Source organism: Sitophilus oryzae, unplaced genomic scaffold (assembly GCF_002938485.1).
Source record: "Sitophilus oryzae breed Bouriz unplaced genomic scaffold, Soryzae_2.0 scaffold_172_pilon_pilon, whole genome shotgun sequence".
In the NCBI taxonomy this organism is placed as follows: domain Eukaryota; kingdom Metazoa; phylum Arthropoda; class Insecta; order Coleoptera; family Curculionidae; genus Sitophilus; species Sitophilus oryzae.
The window spans coordinates 4819530-4840989 of record NW_022146424.1 but is presented as its reverse complement, the minus strand read 5'-3'; the positions used below and the strand labels follow the sequence as shown (position 1 = coordinate 4840989).

Below are 21460 nucleotides of genomic sequence, written 5' to 3'. Positions count from 1 at the left end.
AAGGGGCCAGATTGAGGACACCATGAATCACTACAGCCGTAGCTACTGACTAGGCTTAGAAATGGGAGTGAAGCAGCATGGGACTCAAGCTACATCCACGCTGTGGCACTTGGACGCAGTCCGTACCTTGGAAATAGTCCGTACCTTGGACACAGTCCGTATCTTGGAAATAGTCCGTACCTTGGAAATAGTCCGTATCTTGGAAATAGTCCGTACCTTGGAAATAGTCCGTACCTTGGAAATAGTCCGTACCTTGGACCCTAAAAATATGAAACTCTTGTTTAAAACCAAACAAGGCCTAATAAACAAAATAAACCTACCTCGAAATACTTCCGAGGGCTCAATAAATAATAAACAACATGTCCTTTCTTCCATGTCACATTCTGGAGGACAAAAGAAAAGGGACGCCAACGTGCCAGCAAAACACAAATACAAGTTGGGACATCCATAACTCTACCCTAAAAATATTCAATAATAATATCGAATCTATAAAAGGTAATAACTCATCTTTACCTGTAGCCTCGAAATAGCAGCTGATTCAGATTATACAGCAAGATTTAAATAATCACCATTTCTAAAAGCTGGGATACAACAGAGCGTCAAAACAAAGTGAGGTTAAGCACGGAGAGTTGACAGAAGCGATGTTGACAGCGCGCGCCTCCACAGAATTGTAACAGGGTTTTGTCGAACGATAACAGGGTTGGCGACTAGGGAACGTAAAAATTACGCGTCAAATAAACTATCCGGCCTGAACGAGACGGAATCCGGTGATGATAGGCCAGACATCATATATTATATATAAAAAAAACATGTAACGAACTAAAAACGTTACAAAAGTCTAATACAACTTTTTCATAAAATCTGTTTGTCTGGTGTTTTGACGCACCACATGTACAGGTAAATTTCACTTAAAATTTAATAGTTTAAATGGCCATTATTAAATGAATGAATAATCATTACTTCAAATAGCTTGTTTTAAAGCTTGTATATTATAATTCTCCATCTCGCCCAAGATTTCCTCTCCTCTAAGACCGTTTTAATTTATGCTAATGACATAAAGACACGCCTGGCCTATTACGAGTTATTTTAATGCGTTACCAGTCGAAAAATTTCCCCGAGAAGTTTGAACAACCTGTTTGCCTAAACTGATATCCGGATAATATACCTAATTTATTATGTTTAGTGTTTCTTCATAGCTCTTATTTCGGATTAATAAGAGAACGTCTTTCAAATTATTGTTGTACAGGGTGGGTCAAATTCGACGCTTTTAAATGGAAACACCCTTTTCTGTAGGAGATAGACGAAAACTAATATCGGTGTCTGGAGCTCAATTTTCATCAAAAACATGATGGTGAAAACCGCACATCAATATCTGTTACCGTTTCGGAGTTACGGGGTGTTTTTCAAAAATGTATATTTTTAACAAATCGCTGTAACTTTTTTACTATGGAAAATGTTGTATTTCTATGAAAACATTTCCAAAGCACCTTTTTACGTAGAATTTAATGGTTTAGGTATAATTTTTTTAAAATTAATAATTTAAGAGTTATCAACAGAAAAATTGATTTTTTATTTGGGACACCCTCTATATTTTTAATTAACTGAAAAGAATTTAAAATTACCTTTCCAAAAATATAGCATACTTGATATTTTGTTATAATCCCTTTCGAAATACAGAATTTTTAAAAGTTCGCCACTTTTAACTAGTAGGCTTTGGATCCCATATTGATGGTGTGGAACGGAACTCGAAAACATATTTTTCCAGCAAGACGACGCACCGCCTCTGAACGCTGAAATTATCAGCAAATTTTTGCAGCCAATTTCAAGAATAATTGAATAGCTAACCAAGATCCCAGCCGTTGGCCCTCGAGGCCGCCTTACTTAGTGCCCATGGATCTAATGCTATGGATATATTTGCGGAAGAATAAAGGTTCCTTATTCTTCCGTATAATCTAGACAAGAATTAGAAATACTTAGCAGTTATGAGAGGGTATCTTTCACCCCCACTGAGTTGAATTCCGTGAAAAATGTTCAAAAACTGTCCCGTCTGTCCATAACAAAAGACGGTTGATATGTCGAACACCTGTAGCAAAATCTCATGTCTTGGTTTGCTATTTATTTTTATTGTTATTAGATATAGTTTAAATGTGTTGATGTTGGTTAAATATATTTTAAATTGTTATAAAATTCTGTATCTCTCATAGCAAATATTATTTTCGTTTTACAGCTAGAATTTTTTCGCTCACAGCTAGAATTTTTTTGCGTTACAGCCGGTGCCGTTTAAAGCCTACTTATTTAAAGCGGGCGAATTTTTATATACTCTATATCTCGAAAAGGAATCGAGCAAATATCAAGTGTGTTATGTTTTTGGAAAGGTAATTTTAAATTCTTTTCAATAAATTAAAAATATACAGGGTGTCCCATATAAAAAATCAAATTTACTGTTGATAATTCTTAAATTATTAATTTTAAAAAAATTATACTTAAACCATTAAATTCTACGTAAAAAGGTGCTTTGGAACTGTTTTCATAAAAATACAAAATTTTCCATAGCAAAAAACTTACAGCGATTTGTTAAAAATGCATATTTTTGAAAAACACCCCGTAATCCGAAACGGTAACAGATATCGATATGCGGTTTTCACCATCATGCTTTTGACAAAAATTGAGCTCCAGACACCGATATTAGTTTTTGTCTATCTTCTATAGAAAAAGGTGTTTCCATTTAAAAGCGTCGAATTTGACCCACCCTGTACATAATATACAGGGTTCGACAATATTGCAGCTCCTAGAATAAAAAACTTGTGAATTTTGTTTAAGTGCAAACCGAAAGTATGTTCTAGGATGTATTTCAGGAAAATATTTTAACTTCTAATAAGGTGGCTCAAAAAAGTGTGAGTGGATCGGGATGATTTTTTTTAAATGGAACACCCTATATATTATTGCATATTTAGCTTCCTCTCAGATAACTTTACATAATCCTAAGATATGAGTAAATATATATCGACAGTTTCAGAGATAATTAATAATTAAATAAAAAATATATAGGTATTTGTCCGCCTTTCCTATCAAAAGTATTAAACATACAAGAAATGTTGTGAACTCAATTTTTTTTTATTAGGTTTTTATTTTAGATGGTCTGCACTTACTTTGCTATAAATATGGTAAACGTAAATCATACAGGATGTCAAAATTCTGCGCCAAACTTTCTAAAATATAAAATAGTTTTTCTTCCTTTTTTCCAATGGAACAACCAGCATAATATTTTTCAATAGATGGAGAATTAAAAAATGAAAATTTTTTGTATTTAGTGTATTTCAAAATTTTTAACGGTTTCGCAGATATTCGCGGTTTTATATTTCATATGGCATTTTCCACAGTAAATTTATATCAAAGCCACCCAATGGGTTTTCTCTCGTATTTTATCGTTGATGAGCCATATGAAATAAAATTGCGTGTATCTGCAAAACCATTAAAAATTTTAAAATACTTTGAATACAAAAAATGTTTATTTTTTAAATCTACATCTAATAAAAAATATTATACCGGAGCAGAAAAATTATTTCATATTTTAGATAGTTTGGCGTAGAATTTTGAACATCGTGTATGATTTACGATTACCATATTTATAGCAAAGTTAAGTCCAGACCATCTGAAATCTGAAGTAAATACTTAATATAGCTTATAGCAGGACAGTTCATGTATTTTTAATAGGTATTTCTTTTAAGAAAAGCTGAAAAATATAGATTTTTTATTTATTTATCGATATCTCTGAAACTACCGAAATATATTTACCCATATCTTAGGATTATGAAAAGTGATCTGAACGGACGCCAAAAATGCAATAATGCCAATACTATACAGGGTTTTCCGTTTAAAAGAATCATCTCGATCCACTCATACTTTTTTGAGCCACCATATAGAAGATAAAATATTTTCCTGAAATACATCCTCATACATACTTTAGGTTTACACTTAAAAAAAATTCCCAAATTTGTTTATTCTATGAGCCGGACCCTATGTACAGGGTGGCCCATCGAAAACGTTCCGCAAGACATAACGGCCAAGATATTTTTTTTTCAAAATTAATTTTTTTCAAATTTTTTTGGGGCAAAACTTTTGCCCCATTTTTGGGGCAAAAGTTGTCCCCCTCACAAACAAAATTGACGTGTTTTTGGATTTTCTGAAAAAAAAATTACCCTGGCCGTTATGCCTTGCGGAACGTTTTCGATGGGCCACCCTGTATACAGCATATAGTGGCATATTCGGTGTAGCAGAAAACTTTAATTAACAGTTTAATTTTACTAGAAGATATTTTCGCAGAAAGAAAATCTAACGATATTTTTTATGTCGTCATTATACCATTGCGGGAAAACTGCGAAATAGTGAAAATTAAAGTTTTCCATTTTGTTTGAAAGTCAAGGTAATGCGCGAAAGTGAACATTGAATCACGTCCGTATAATTAAAAAAAAAAAACAAAACCGGATCGAGATGTTTTGGGTAAAGCAGTCGATTGATATTTTCATAAACAAAGCTATGCAAATAGCAACAAGTATTAACAGCAAATAAATATTTTATACAGAATATAATGGTTTGAAATTAAGTTTGTGGTTGTTTAAAATGCTAAATACCCTTTAGCAATTCTGAGCGATGAGCAATGTTTGTATCATCACTAGTTAATAAGTATTATTAGACAAAACGATATCGAGTCATAAACCGGGTGGTGCATCGTCGTTGGAAACATATAGGAAGTCTCATGCAAATTTTGAACTTTCTAAATATTGGCTCCCTATTAATTTACAGCCAAGTCATACAAAGTTTTTTTTTTAAGATTTGCGTATGCTGAATGCACATGCCAAATTTGAACAATTTTGGATAAGCATATCCTGTAGCCCGTCCCGAATTATGCCGAAATCGACCCACATTTTTCTTCAATATCAAATCCTTAGTCCCGCCCTGATGAAGATGTAAACGAAACGTCGTATCCAACTTTGCAGGATGGGACCGTCAGCTAATCAACTTTTTCTTACGTCAAAACTAACTGTCACAGTGACACGCCCAAGTAGCATAGGAAGGAGAAAAAACCATTGACCACGGAAAATTAAACACTATTTGGTTGAATTTTACTTATATTTAACTTAATAAATTTCTTGTAGGGAATAAAGTGCGAGAAATCTAAAAATGAGGTCGTAAACTAGTTAATAACCTAAAATTATGCCTTTGAAAAGTAGCAAGTAGTTGAAGTTAGCTGGCATTGTTAAAATCTAGTTACTGATAACCTATTGAGGGCATTAAGACTACAGGGACTTAACGTAAGTCAAATGTTACTTTATTATAACCCCAAATTTGTCTCGGGTTGAAGGCATTTTTTGGTTTTCAAGTTAGGTTAAAATTTAGTTGTTAATAACTTCAAATGGGACCTTATTTGGAGGAGTTCAAATTAGGTTGAAAATTGAGCTCGGCGTTCGCTGGTGAAGCCGCCACGGCTGGTTATTGATTGTCAAAATCTCCAGTTACGATTATAGTTAGTCGATGCAATCCACACTTAGTATAGAAAAAAGTATTACAGCAATAGTTAATGGGCCCCACGTTTTTATTTTAGTCTATGCCTAACTAGCTAATACTAAAATCGATTCTGGGGTGATTTCCGTTTAAAACAGTTTTCGAGGGATTATTACGTCATAGCACATTACCTTGTTCCCACTGGTGGGGAACGAAAGAATATTCAATGCGTTTCTTTTTTATTACCGACACAATCTTAAACCTGTCCATTATGTGCAATAAAAACAAAAAGTCCTCTATAATAACATTCACAATCCCAAAACACAAAACTTTTACAAATAATAAGCAAAGAAAACTAATTTGGTTTGGTTAGTTAGTGTTCTAGTTTAGGCCAGTTCGGTAATTGCATCGGCTAGCAAAAGGATAAAAATTTGACATGTCACGTGACCGTCAATAAATATTCTCATTTTAGGACACATGATTACTGTGAAAAGTTAATCGCATTGCTCGAAGATGTAATTACCGAACTTAGCATAAAATATCATCAACTGTCACTCAAAGAAAATAAAAGTTTTCTGTTTTCTTTGAGGTTATTAATTTAAAGAAATCTTAACCTCATAAAAAGAAAGCGGACTTCATAGACGAATAGTTGAAAACACCATTAGCGGCCATTTTCTTATCCAATTTGTTTTCAAAAAATATTTTTTTGTGATATTGTTCTAAACTATTGAGAAAAATAAACAGACCTTTGTGAATAATACTACCTACCACAAGTTAAATTAACTAATTAAGAACTTTAAAAGTGTACCAAGGAAGTTAGTTGAAAAAAAGTTAGGTTAGAACCTTGATAGTAACGATTTATTCTAAAATTAATTGTTGAAAATACATAAAATTATAATGGCGCATAATTTTTTAGGGCCTATCATATTTACATCTCACAGAAAAATTTTCTCCGCAGACATAATTATCTTGCGAGTCCAATAATCCACTTCTTACCAATAACCTGTGCAATAACTTATTTACATTTGCTGGAAGTGCGTATTTTATGTAGGTATTTCATCCATATTGGATTTATGTTCAAACGGCCATGCCCGTTATTACCACACTTGTTTGTCTTCCTGGTTCATTATTGGGAAATTCATTTACATACACATATTAAAAAGAAAAATACTTTACCTTATTCTTTTTCTTTCTTTCCCATGTTAAAATGTAGGTGGTATAAATTAGGACTATTTTTAGTAAAATTTACCTCTATTTTATCATGTTATGACCTCAGGTCGGTTATTTTTGACTTCATAGCCCATATTTCATACAAGACATTATAACCTGTTAACCTGTTTTTAACTTCCAAATTACTTTAGATTTATTCCCCACTTTGGGACTTTTAACGTCAATTTTTGGAAATTTCGACCAATTTCCAGTTGGTCAATAATAATCCAGGTGGTTAATTTAACGTAATTTTAACTTCAAATGTTTGTTGGGCGTGCCGTACACGGTCAAGGTGGCTTTGGATCAATCTATGGACATGTCAAGTTTCATTTAAATCGGACGATTTTTTGATTTGACGATGGGGTTTCGTAGTGCACGAAACGTCGTCAAAATATCGTGAATAGATGGGGCTTTTAGAGCCACATCTACATTCCAAATTTCAGCCACCTAGCTTACAGACATAGGACCAGAGTTACAACACTCCAAGATCGTAACCATTTTGGTGACGCTTTGCGTAATGCTAGCTTGTGATCGCGGCTTTGAATTTTTACTCCCATCACGCGTAAAGAAGTTTCAAACAAAGAGCTTTCTTTTACACGGAGCTTTTAAATTAAAGCTTGTTCCAGTATCCTTTATTGTTAATAAGCAGCTCCATACAATACACCCCGCATTTAATAAGAAATAAATTGCACATTTTTTTTAGTGATCTGATATTAATTGCTGGTTGCAGGTTACTGTTCCGCGCTCGAGAACTGTATTTCATAAATGACTCTTAACGATCCGTGGCTGAAATAAAAGATGATAAATGATGAGAAAATGTCACAGTGTAAATGATTAATCGGAGTTACGCCTTAAGAACGAACTGCATAAGTCTCTCAGCGAAATAAGTAACCATAGAGGCAGATCTATCTAGATAAGGAGCTAGAAAAACACTCCTCTAATTGGAGAACCGTTCTGTTTAGCAAGTGGAAACTAACTTAAAGCGGAACTCAAGAACCTGGAAGACTCCATCCGTAACCTGGAATAGGAATCACAACTGTATAATACATTCGATAACATTTCTCAGGACTTACAATCTTTGGATTATCCATGGGTTTTTTAACTCAATGAACACCTCAGTAGATTAAAACCAAGAAACAATGACGTATGCAGATTCTGTGAGGAAAATGACCACACGTACATCAGAACATCTCATCACTTAGTGCGCCGAGACAACAACTATGTGTGCTATCAACTTTGGTAGGACTGATATCAGAGATGGAGATGGAGGACAACAACGACATTACTGTAACCACTTTGAAACATATTTTTGTATGTTTTGCTTCACAAATTTTAATTTTTGAATGTTTGGTGCACTTTTTTATGTGTATAAATTATACCTGTACAGGGTGTCCCATTTTAGTTAAATCATACGGTATCTCCGTTATTAGTGAAGATTGAAGGGTGCTGTTTTCACAAACCTGTCCCACTTTTTTGTCAAATGGAAGACACCGTAAACAAAATTTTCATAGCCCTCTTCGTTTCTGAGCTACAGGGTCATTTAAAAAATGTTGCAATTTGAGACACCACCTGTATCTCTGTTATAGTTTAAAGGTATCGAGAAGATGAAAACTGTTTATTGTAAAACAGTTTACGTAGAATCGTGTGGCGTAGTCTGTTATTCTACGAAAAGAATATTTGAAGATATGAACAGATTATCGAGGAAGTTATGTTTGCTTAAATGGACCACCCTGTATATTTACAAATTATATGATCTGGTTGGCCATAAGCTTCTCAAAAATATATGACTCTATATTTATTTTTACTATTTACTGCAATATTTAAAAGTTTTTATTAAAAGATCATATTAGTAGGCCATGATTGATAATAAAAGAAACTAAAGAATTATTAATAGCATACTGCTATCTATCTCTTGTTTTATTTTGGGAGCCACTAATAAGTTCTTTATGTATTAGGGAAACTTAACTCTCTACCGCTATTAGTAAATCTTCGAAGCTATCGTACCGGAACTTTTAGATATTCCTTTAGCTAATTTACGTGAAATATACTATCAGCAAGATGGGATTCCCCCTTACAACTTTAAAAATATTACAATTTTGTTAAATTATTATTTCTCAAATCAATGAATTGGAACCAATGCAATGGACCCAAATGGCCTCCCTGATCCCCGGATTTGTCCGTTCTCAATTTTTGATTTTGGGTTTATTTGACAAATTAAATATATCATGGCAACTACAACAATATCGAACACCTGAAAAATGCTTTAATAATGCAAGCTTTTAGATAATTGCAAACTCATCCCGTTATAATAAATTCCGTTATAAAAAAAGTAAAATATATTCCAAAATAAAATATATCAATCCCAAATAAAATATTAATATGATGTGTACTACTGACTATTTATTAAATGAAATTAAAAGACCACTTTGATTTTTTTGTTACTTATCACGGCCTACTAATAAAAAAAATGATATATTTTAAATATTGCAGTAAATAGTGAAAATAATAATAGACTAGTTGAAGCCTGTCGCATCCTCCACGACATCAGGAAAAAAATACTTTTTATTTTTATTTTTTAATTAAATGAGAAACAAAAAATCCGGCGACGACAGTTTTTAGAAGAACCAATTAGCTAACTTTAAGTAAAAAAAGCAACTTTCTAGAGCAAATCGTTACTTCAGTAGAGACGACAGAGATAAACATTAACATTTTATATATTGTAGATTAGAATTAGATAGATATAGAAAAAGGAAAGATAGAACAAGACAAAATTAGATAACAAATAATAATAGAGTGATATATATTTTTGAGAAGCTCATAGCAACACGGATCATATGATTTATAAATGTAGTGGGTATTCCATCTGAAAAAATATAACTTTAGTTCATATTTTCAAAAATATTTTTAGAAAAATAGGCTACGCCACTGTATTCTACGTAAAAAGTTCTACAGGAATCAGTTTTCATTTTCTCGATATGATCCATATTAACCCTGTAGCTCAGACGAAGAGGGATATGCAAATTTTGTTTATAGCATCTTTTGTTTGACAAAAAAGTGAGACAGGTTTGTACAAATCGCATTTTCCTATCTTTACTAATATCGGAGATACCGTATGATTTCAATTAAAATGGGACACCCTGTACTTTAAATGTACTGAAATTATTGTAAATCTTAGCAAGAAACTAAAAAAATGGTAATAATAAGTATTAAAATGTTACAATCAGTGTTTATATCTCTAAAATTTATCTATGAAAAACTTCGTCTATCGTACGAAGTCGACTCCTCTTGAGACATTACAAGTTGAAAACTAAAATATAAAGATTGTGTTGATAAGTGCTCCAAAAACGTTCTCTGCGTTGGCTTATTTCTCTGGGATAATACTTATAATCAGACTGTAACCTGCTACGCAACGATCCAATTTACTTTCCCATCTGTTCGGATGCAATGGTAGCTGCACCTCCATCATTTTCTGCGAACGCAACGGCGAAAGTTTTTGTTATCCTTACGATTGATATATTATTGTGTAATGATGAGTAGAAATAGCCAATGACAGGAAATCATTCAGTTTTGAAAGATATATTCTTATTTTCAAACTGGTCCTATTAATTTGGTAGATAGATAGATTTTATGTGGTGGGCCTACTAGCCTTCAATCACAGTAGCTTCAATCTACCGAGATGATCCTTGAAGACATATTGTTCTCTTCAAAAAATTCCTGTTCAGTAAAAAATGTTTATCTCATTGTAAATTTACTTATTAGTTGTAAATTCATCTTTTAAAATTGCCAAATTCTTGTACTATTACTATAGAGTAACAACAAATTAAAACATTTTATTATAGTGAATTTACAATTACTTTTGTAAATTCACAAAGCATTAGTAAATATTAATAAAATTAATAAATCACTTTATAATAATAATATTTATTATAAAGGTTAATAAAAAAGTCACAAAACAGAACTTATATATGTAAGATACTTATTGCATCTCTTCTTGTCTAGAAGAACCTTACTGGAATTCTGCGCCTAACCAAAATAGGAACAAAACTACCTTTAGATACAAAATAAAAAAATATGGAAAAAAAAGTATTTAATCCAAAGAGTCAACTTGGAAACTATGGATGTATGAGGACTCTATATACTACGGTCCTCTATTAAATTTGTCCTCCGAAACACAGTCTGAAAGAATAAATAATACTTAGAGATATGTTGATATGGAACAATTATGTTTACTTATAAAGTCGCTAAAATTAAAATGCAAATATTTATAATAAATGGAGATTGTGTTTTCTAAGAGGGCTGGCTTTATATTTACAAAAACTATATACAGGGTTGTTCATCACATACGACACGGAGTATTGTAGCTAAAGGATTAGATTTTTACAAATTGTAAGTTTTGGGTTCTTTGAAGGACTACTAGAGCTACAATTTAAAAATATTTTTACAAGATACAGAGTGTCCCAAATAAATAAAAAAATCCAAAGTTGTATTTTTTTAAATGGAACACCCTGTATCTTATTACATTTTTAGTTTCTACGATTAAAATAAAGGTAAATTTGATTAAGGTTTATTAATTAAACCTTGCCGTTTATGAAATAAACCTTAAACCTTGCCGTTTATGAAATATTTTCAATTTTGTGAAATTGCAGTATATTTTAAGGCTTCATTTCCCCGAGGGTATCAAAGTTTTTAAGACTAAATATTTACTGAAGTTTATTTATAGATCAGTTATTGTGTTGCAATAATAAAAATTATACTGTTTTATACAGAGTCTAAAATTTATTTTAAATAATTACTAGCTTTAAACGGCAATAACTTGTTTAATTTAAATGGAACACCCTGTATATTTTATGAGAATCAGATGCACAATTTAATTGTCTATCAAATTGTATTATACCATTTTTACCTATCTCTTCAAGTTTCCGTAGAAAATGCATTTTCTTGTATTGCAACACAATAACTGATCAATAAATAAACTTCAGTAAATATTTAGTATTAAAAACTTTGATACCCTTGGAGAAATGAAGCCTTAAAATTTTGACTGCAATTTCACAAAATTGAAAATATTTCAAAAACAGTAAGGTTTAAGTGTAATAAACCTTAATCAAATTTACCTTTATACAAATCGTAGAAACTAAAAATGCAATAATATACAGGATGTTCCATTTAAAAAAATACAACTTTGGATTTTTTTATTTATTTGGGACACTCTGTATCTTGTAAAAATATTTTTAAATTGTAGCTCTAATAGTCCTTGAACGAACCCAAAACTTACGATTTGTAAAAATCTAATCGTTTAGCTACAATACTCCGTGTCGTATGCGGTGAACAACCCTGTATAAACATAATTCATATAATATACCTATACCCTTAAATTATGAAAACACTTATCACCCACGCTCTGAGACTCCCACCTGTTCAAAAAACTGCTTATATTAAAATGTTCCTCATCTTTCCTCTAACTACGTTTTCAATCGATTAATACAACATATTATGGTAAATTGATACATGTTTTGTGAATATGTATAGAGACATGCGATTTTACTACAAGATTGTATTACTGATTTAAATTTAATTTTTAAACACATAAAACTCGTTGTGAAAATAATATCGTTTGTTAATAATCATTTAATATTAATAAACTGTTTTGTAAAATTATATTTTTTTTGTGAAACTATGCAAAAATATTTTATTTTTACAAGTTTTTATACTTTTTCAGTGTATACTGTCTGTTCCTTTTCTATCGCTAGATCGTTTGTTTTTTCATTACCTTCTATCCCTTGGTGACCTGGTACCCAGGATAGAAGGACTTGTCTACTTTGTTCAGCTTCTCTAAGCAATCTTTGACCAAATTTGAATTGACGGTTACTGAGTTGTCGCTTCCTTGAAGGCCTCCTTGACTATCAGCGGATGATTTCTGCATCTATGAATGGCGTTGAAAAAAAGGCTTCCGGAAGTATACAACCGTTCGCTATGTGAACTCTTACATGAAATTTTCAGATCTTTTCAACACCACAGCTGGCATCCGTAATTGTCACTTTCTACAAAAATAATTTAAAATTAAACCTTATGAAAATCCTAATGGTATTGTTCCTAATCCATTCAGAACTCGCTAATTTGAACATCAAATTTGTAAATACGCTTGCTTTCTATCGACGTTTACTATTGTAATAAAAGCGAAGCACCTGTCGTAAAAATTTCTCTCCGAGCGACACAAATTCCGCTTATGATGATCGTTTTGAATATGCCCTTCGGCAAATTCTTGGCTTTGACCAGCGTTTCCGATGTTCTGTAATGTATTCAGATTGTATCATGGCAGGGGTCAGACGAATTCTGTACGAGTTAGTTATTAATGTATTCATCAATTATAAATTAATCATATGTATACATAAATATATTCTTGATAAACCCACTGGATTTTTTTGAAATGAACCGCCATAATGATATAGTTATTATATTTGATACTCTTATAAAATACTTACTTTATGGTAGATATTTACTCATTCTGTTCTATAAGCTTGGTCCATAATACAACTAAGAACAATTGCAGAAGATACGTGGGAAAAATATTTCAGAGACTACGCAGAAACAGATGAACCAATGGAAGCACAAGAGACAAGCCAAAGAGATAATATAGAAGATCATGCGCAAATCACTTACAAGTAAGTAGAAGAGACAATAAGGAAACTTAAGAATAGAAAATCTCCTAATCAAGATAAAATACCAAACGAACTAATAAAAAACGCAGGCACGGCTATCATAAGAAAATACCAGAAGAATGGAAACAAAGTATAACAATACCCATTTTTAAAAAGACAGCAAACTATAGAGGACTGCAAACTATAGAGGAATAACATTACTGAGCACCTCGCTAAAACTTCTGATTAAGATCATTGCGGACAAAATCTCCTCAATAGTGCCAATAAGCGAGGAACAACAAGGATTCCGAAGAAACCGATCAACTACCGATGCACTATTCATACTCAGGCAACTAGTTGAAAAATCCTTAGAATCCTTAGAATGGATAGGCTCTCCAGCCTATCTATGTTTTATAGATTTAACAAAGGCCTTTGATAGAGTCCAACTAAAAGACATCATCACCATCTTGGAAAGCAGTAATGTCTCGAAAAAAACTCACAGAACTTATCAAGGACTTAAACACAAACACAACAACCCAAATAAGAACAAACTTTACCTTAACGCAGCATCTTCGAAATACAACTGGTATTCGCCAAGGCGAGAGTTCAAAAATTTGCCTCAGCCCTCTGTTATTCAACACAATCATGGATCAAGTAATAAAAACCGTCAAGAATACTGGACTAGGATATCGAATTGGAATGCATAAAGTTAACATATTATGCTATGCCGATGACGCAGTACTTATTGCAGAGTCAGAGGACGACCTCCAAAGAATGCTACAAGCTTTTAACAGACAGGCAGAAAAACTTAACATGCAAATTTCCACAAATAAGACCAAATGCATGACCATTACAAAGGAGCCTATTCTACGGTGCAAATTGGTAATAAAAAACAAAACTATTGATCAGATAATGTAATTCGAATACCTCGGATGCAAAATTACAAGCTCAGGATTCCTGGAAGAAGAAGTAAGGAAACAAGCCAATAAAGCTGCCGCAATATCAGGACATCTTAAATTCCATCTAGATTGGAAAAACAAACATTTGAGTACAGAATGTAAGTCAAGAATATACAAAACCTGCATACGATCAGTGATGACATATGGTGCGGAAACCAGAGCTGAAACATCAGTAATAAAAAGAATCCTACGAACTACTGCAATGAAGACCTTAAGAATGATAACTGGATACACATTGAGGGACAGACAGAGAAATGTAGACATAAGAGAAAAGTGCCAAACAAACGACGTTGTCAGATGGATAAGGCAGAGAAGAAGAGAATGGAACCAGCATGTCAATAGAATGGGCCCCGACAGAATGGCCATAATAATTCGCAACAACGTACCCCATGGCAGAAGACCTACTGGACGACCACCTAAACGTTGGCAAGACAGTTGGCAGTCAACCTCGCAAGAGTTGCTTAGACGAGGAGGAAACCGGAACTAAACAGGCGATACGCCTTCTAAAAGAAGAAGAAGCTTGGTCCACTCTCCGCCGGTGCTGCCACCATCGGAGAATATCGTAAACAACTGATATATACAAATACACGGGTTTAAATAGCGAGTATACGAGAAATGTGTTATTTAATTGTTCTAAAAGCGTTAGGAAGTATAATTTGTGAAAATTCTAAAAATAAAAATAAAAAAGTAAATATTTTGATATTTTCAGAAGGTCTCACTTGTATTATAATTTATTATTCCAGTTAAAAAAAACTTTTTAGATGAGTTTAACTACGGTAGCGAGCATAGTTTTAATCACCGGTTTTGCTAGTGGGGCATAATTGGGGCTATTTCGGCTATGACAAACTTATCTAAAGGTACATAACATTTAATCACTAGTCGATTAAAAAAAGTATACCATTAATATTGCAAATTATATTTTATCCATATGACTATTTAATTTTTTGATTGTGTAACACTTTGTTTACTCACTTGTTTCGTCGAACTGCTTGAATCCATTTTTGCTTTTGATCAAATTGATGTGAGAAACTATGAAGCTATAAAATGTTGTTTCGGGAGAGTTGAATATCTAGGAAAGTTGAGTTATTGAATGTTATTGCACCCAGCAACGCCCTAATTACGCTTTCCTTTTGCGCGTTAACAATTTTTGGTCAATTTCATTAATATTTGAAACACGACGCGATGCCTAGTTCAAATTCTTTTTCACTTATTTTTTACTGGTTGAAACAGCGTTACATCGCACAGACTTCGTACCTGAGTGTTTTATAGTTTCAATAACTGCACTAGCAAGAAACTAAAATACTTAAATAGTATGACAAAGCCACTATTTCAATATTATTTTAATACGATCAACGTGAACTGTAACCGGGATGGCGCGGGCGCGGGCGGCTTGATCATACTGAATATAATTTTTGATTTCTGTCGTTGAAGCGTTGCGGTCGGAATTCGTTGAAATCAACTGAAATGCACCAAGCCTATACAGACTGGACCACCGTAGTAGTAACATAAACAGAACCGGACGAATTAGCGTATACCCGTCCGCCGGATAAAAAGCAGACTGGTGGATCTGTGTCTATGAAAGGAATGCGGACAAAAAACATTTAAAATAAACAATATATTTTACGTCGATCAGGGGTGCATTGCCTCGCTCCGCCCACTCATTTTATTGGCTACTTGCAAATTTGTCAATTTTGTTGGGACGTCGTCTAATTTTTACGCGAAACATAGAGAATATCGTTTCCCCTCTCACACGGATGCCCTGTAGCTGTAAGACAGACGTACTTTATGTATGTGATAAGATGTTTCATAGATTTGTGTTCTTCGTGTTTTAATAAGCCCAAAATGTGAATACATAGATTCTCACGCGACAGTTCTCGTGTAAAATTTGTGGGGTTATGTAAAACCCAAAGTGTATGGTCATAATAGGGCTAATAATCTGGATGAGCTTCAAGTAAAAATACGAGAGGCTTTCCAAACTATTAGCCCTAATATATTAGCCAATGTCAGATGGGGATTTTACGACCGCCTAGATTTCTGTCTAGCACAAGAAGGTGGTCTTTTTCAACACTTGTTATAACTTTTTTTATTTAGAGTAATATTTTAATTTTTTTTGGGGTTTAGAGAATTTATTTATTTTTAGTTTAGGCTTGTAAACACACTCAAATAATAAAGATTTAGGTATTTTTATTTTAAATATTACGTTAAGTGAAGGTAAACACTTAAAATGAAAATAATAAATACTCGGCACTCCTCGCGTTGTATTCCTAGTCTGTCACGACCGACCCGTCCAAGCACAACTGTAACTGCGTACTGCCTGACTAACCGACTAGCTGGCAGTGAATCTCGAGTACGAACGCAAATTGGGTAAACGTAAATTCGTCCGGCAACTTGCTATGTTACTACTAGCCTGGTCTTCTCTGTATATACATACTCTACTATTTAAGTGAGAAGTTAATTTTTTGTTTAAATTTCTTAGTACTAATCTGGTACTAAGCCTATTTATATTTTTTATGAGAAATAAACAGTAGGTATATTATATAAGCATTATTCTTGTTTCAGATATTTCATTCATCATGCCAGTTCTCCACCGTCCAAACCTTCTAACCTCAACTTAACCTGCTCAAAACCATAAAAATCTCGGAACTGTAACCTGCAATTACCAATTTCATACCTAATTGTAGCACCAACCCCTGAAAATGACCGAATCCACCCCGATTTGCAGGTGTCGCGTTCTCTATTTGGGATCCAGCGTGCCTCAGCAGACAAAGGACGGTCTTCAAGGAATCCAAGAACCCTTACAAGAACTTTACCCAGACCAGGTAAATTCAGCAATCATTAATAGTTATATATTATTTTAAAGTGTGATTGTTATTGTATTTTGGGTTAACCGCAAAAGTTCAAGAAAACAGAATTAAAATAAGTTAAATTCCTCACTCTCAAGAATATTATAAGGCCTAGCTCAACCAAAGAAATGTTTATCTGTTTAAATGTTTGGATTAGGTAGATTAGATTAAATATTTTGAGGTGGTTCTTTTATTGACCTATTCCACTGCATCCGTTACATATATATTATGGTCCTCTTTTAATCTATACAAGATAACTCAAATTCGACTCCACTGGGATCTTAAAAACTTTAGGAGATACGACGATGGTTAATCTAGTGAAAAGTTATGGCATACATGTATGCAAATGTGCCTAATAATATGCCGTTTATAGAAACATTTAAAATGCCTAGTATACAGGGTTGTTCACCACATACGACACGGAGTATTGTAGCTAAACGATTAGATTTTTACAAATTGTAAGTTTTGGGTTCGTTGAAGGATTACTAGAGCTACAATTTAAAAATATTTTTACAAAATACAGAGTGTCCCAACTAAGTAAAAAATATTATAGTTGTATTTTTTTAAATGGAACTCCCTGTATATTATTTTATTTTTAGATTCTACCCTTAAAATAAAGGTAAATTTGATTAAGGTTCATCGTACTTAAACCTTACCGTTTTTGAAATATTTTCAATTTTATGAAATTCCAGTAAAAATTTTAAGGCTTCATTTCTCTAAGGGTATCAAAGTTTTTAATACTAAATATTTACTGAAGATTATTTATTGACCAGAGATTATGTTGCAATAATAAAAAATTTACTACCTTATACAGAGTGTCCAAAAATGTATATTAAATAATTACTAGCTTTAAACGGCAATAACGTGTTTAATTTAAATAGAACACCCTATATATTTTACGTGAATCAGATGCACAATGTAATTGTCTATCAAATTTTATTATACCATTTTTTACCTATCTCTTCAAGTTTTCGTAGAAAATGCATTTTCTTATAATTTAGACCTTATTTATCAATATACCCATGGAATATTGAAATTTCAGATTATTTTTAAAGATGTAACAAATTTTCAAAGAGTACATATACTAATATTGTCGATATAGTTTGCTTATATCGTAAAAAAATTAAAAAAACTGTTTAAATATTTTTTGTTAAAGGGGACCAATTAATATGATCCCAGTATTCAAACTACATTAATTGATTGTTTACGTTGATTAATAATAATTGCTCCAAATACTAAAAAACTGAATTTTGTGTGAGTATTAGACAGTGTGGTAAAAAGTAACGCCTTATAAATTTTATTTATTTTTTGACGAATGCTGATTTATAAAAACAGAGACGTTTATTTTCATAATTTATTATTATATTGATTTCTGAGCCAAATCCACATTTATTTAGAATACTATTCTAATCCACATATATTAGAATATTATTAATTAAAACAATTTAAAAGTATGTAATTAACTAATTTTTGGTCGGAAATAATGGTGGTATATTTAATTCGTATACTCTTTTATAAAGATTTAAATGGTTTTTTTGGTATACCAATAGGCTTGCAATATTTACCACTTGTACATTTTCTGCATATATGTTAAAAAAATCTGAAATGTCAATATTCCATGGGTATAGTGATAAATGAGGTCTAAATTATAAGAAAATGCATTTTCTACGAAAAGTTGCAGAAATAGGTAAAAAATGGTATAATAAAATTTGATAGACAATTAATTGTGCATATGATTCCGTAAAATATACAGAGTAACCATTTAACTTAAACACGTTATTGCCGTTTAAAGCTAGTAATTATTTAATATAAATTTTTGGACACTCTGTATAAGGTAGTAAAATTTTTATTATTGCAACACAATATCTGATCAATAAATAATCTTCAGTAAATATTTAGTATTAAAAACTTTGATACCCTTGGAGAAATGAAACATTAAAATTTTTACTGTAATTTCTTAAAATTGAAAATATTTCAAAAACGGTAAGGTTTAAGTGTGATAAACCTTAATCAAATTTACCTTTATTTCAATCGTAGAATCCAAAAATAGAATAATATACAGGGTGTTCTATTTAAAAAAATACAACTATGATATTTTTTACTTATTTGGGACACTCTGTATCCTGTAAAATATTTTTAAATTGTAGCTCTAATAGTCCTTCAACGAACCCAAAACTTACAATTTGTAAAAATCTAATCGTTTAGCTACAATACTCCGTGTCGTATGTGGTGAACAACCCTGTATAGATCCGGAAGTTTTAGAAAAAGAACAATCACACAGAACATAATTTAAACATTTAGATATAAATATTATATAACTCTTACTTAAAAGATACTGCATACCGGATACATCTCAACTTTTTACTTTTTACAACTTTTTTATCTTTTCTGATAAAAAAACGAAATTTGCTATGTTAGTATATGACATAAATTAGGATTGATCGACGTATTCAATTGTTTCCGGTCCCTTCTTGTTTCACCGGAAATGACTACAATTTTTGAATTTTAAATGATACCCTCGGTATTTTTTTACATTATATAATTGGAAATGACGGTCTCAAACTACGACGAACTAAATGGAATTAGGTAGATATTATAATATGTCAACTTTTGACATTTTCACTCAAAGCAAACTTGTATTTTAAATTTAAATTTACAGTGCCATATGCTGTATTAAAAACACTGATTTTTATTGAAGGAGCCTTGGAAAATAGATTTGATCGTCTGATGTTTTTAGTGTCTCGTCCTAGCCAGTTAAAAGATGCCTAAATCGTATTTTTAATAATATTTCTATTTTTTCAAATGGAAGGAGAGTGGCTCATTAGAATACTTTGAAAAAGCATTTTTTTACGAATAATTTGGTACCACAAACTTGGTATTTCAAGTCAAATTGTCGTTATAAACCGCATGTTGCATTGTTAAATAAACCATATTCGAAAATGTCAAAGTTGACATAATATGATATGTCATTCTATTCAGAGTGTCATTTTTTATCGAATAAAGTAACACAATACTGAGAGTGCCAGTTCAAAATCAAAAGTTGTAGTCATTTCCAGTGAAACAGGAAGCGACCAAAAATAATTGAATCTGAAAAAAAAATAAAAAAGTGTGAGCCACTTTTGAGACGCACCTGGTATAGTAGACTTAACTCAACGGTTTGGTATTTAATATATTGAAGTGAGTGATTTCAGGCATTAACTACTAAAACAACTATATTGACTTGTTAAGTCTAATAAAATTGAATGTTTGTAGGGTGCAACTGGAGCCAAAGGTATCGATAGCTGGCTGAGCGTATGGTCCAACGGAATTCTATTAGAAAATGTCGATGAAAACCACAAGAAAATTACCAGGTTTTTTCCCATAGAAAGTCTGCATTACTGCGCCGCAGTTAGGTAAGTCGATATCTAACGAGTCATAGCTATTTTAAATTGTAGATAATTTAACAATAACTATATTTTCCCATAAAATTATGTATGGTAGCAAGGGGTGGATGGGCCATATGGGAAAACGGGAAAATTCCCGGTGGGCCTGTGGAAAGATTGGCGGGTGGGCCGGTCCCGATCAGAACTCAAAAAAGATTGGATTAGCAAAAATTAAATGGTTAATCTTCTAACTAAAGTGACCTAAGATCGTTGGTGATTCATAACTAACTAATCAATTTGCATCAGTATAACCGTCAGTTGCTTTTAAATATAAACACCGATTTGTAAAATAACTATTGTAAAATGTCTTTCTCTGGAACACTTATAATTTTAATAATCATCTGTTGTTTGTTCGGAAAGAATACGGTAGCAAAGATTGACAACTGGGAACCTCGGTGCAATATTTTTCGAGCTCCCCTTTGTAAAAAGGTAGACGAATTTGACGAACCTTGGCTTGAATTGGGGACGGACTAAAAGCCAAGTCTGAGAACTAAAAGCCAAGTCTAAATTGTTGTTTAAAATGTTGCTAAAATTAATTTGCTAAAAATTACTGAGACAGCAGAGAAGAGTTAAATAAGGTTTAAACTAGATTAGATAATAAAATATTAATATGTATCGAAAATCCAAATATTCTTATTATGGACTGTAACATAGCATTACATCAGAACAGATTTATATCCACTGCCTAGGTATTGCCTAGGTTTTTTTCGTCTAAGTCATGGCATTATCATACAAGATGCCAAATGTAGAAAAGTATAGAGGAAAAATTTCGTGATAAGAACTATATAATAACCTAAAAAATGCTGCAGGTTTAATGGCGACCGCGGTTCATTCAGTTAAAAACACGTGTACACGAAGAGGCTGCTGCTGTAGCAGAAAAGAGAATTTCT

At 32.3% G+C, this 21460-nt stretch overlaps 1 protein-coding gene across 1 annotated transcript in view; it reads left to right on the top strand.

Moving 5' to 3' along the window:
• LOC115881607 overlaps positions 1-21460 on the top strand; it is a 109823-nt gene that overhangs the window by 47438 nt on the left and 40925 nt on the right. The window contains exons 2-3 of the mRNA XM_030899155.1: positions 16865-17124; positions 20401-20540. Of these exons, the coding sequence (XP_030755015.1) occupies positions 17002-17124; positions 20401-20540 (263 nt within the window). The 5' untranslated portion in view covers positions 16865-17001. The remainder of the gene's footprint in view (positions 1-16864; positions 17125-20400; positions 20541-21460) is intronic.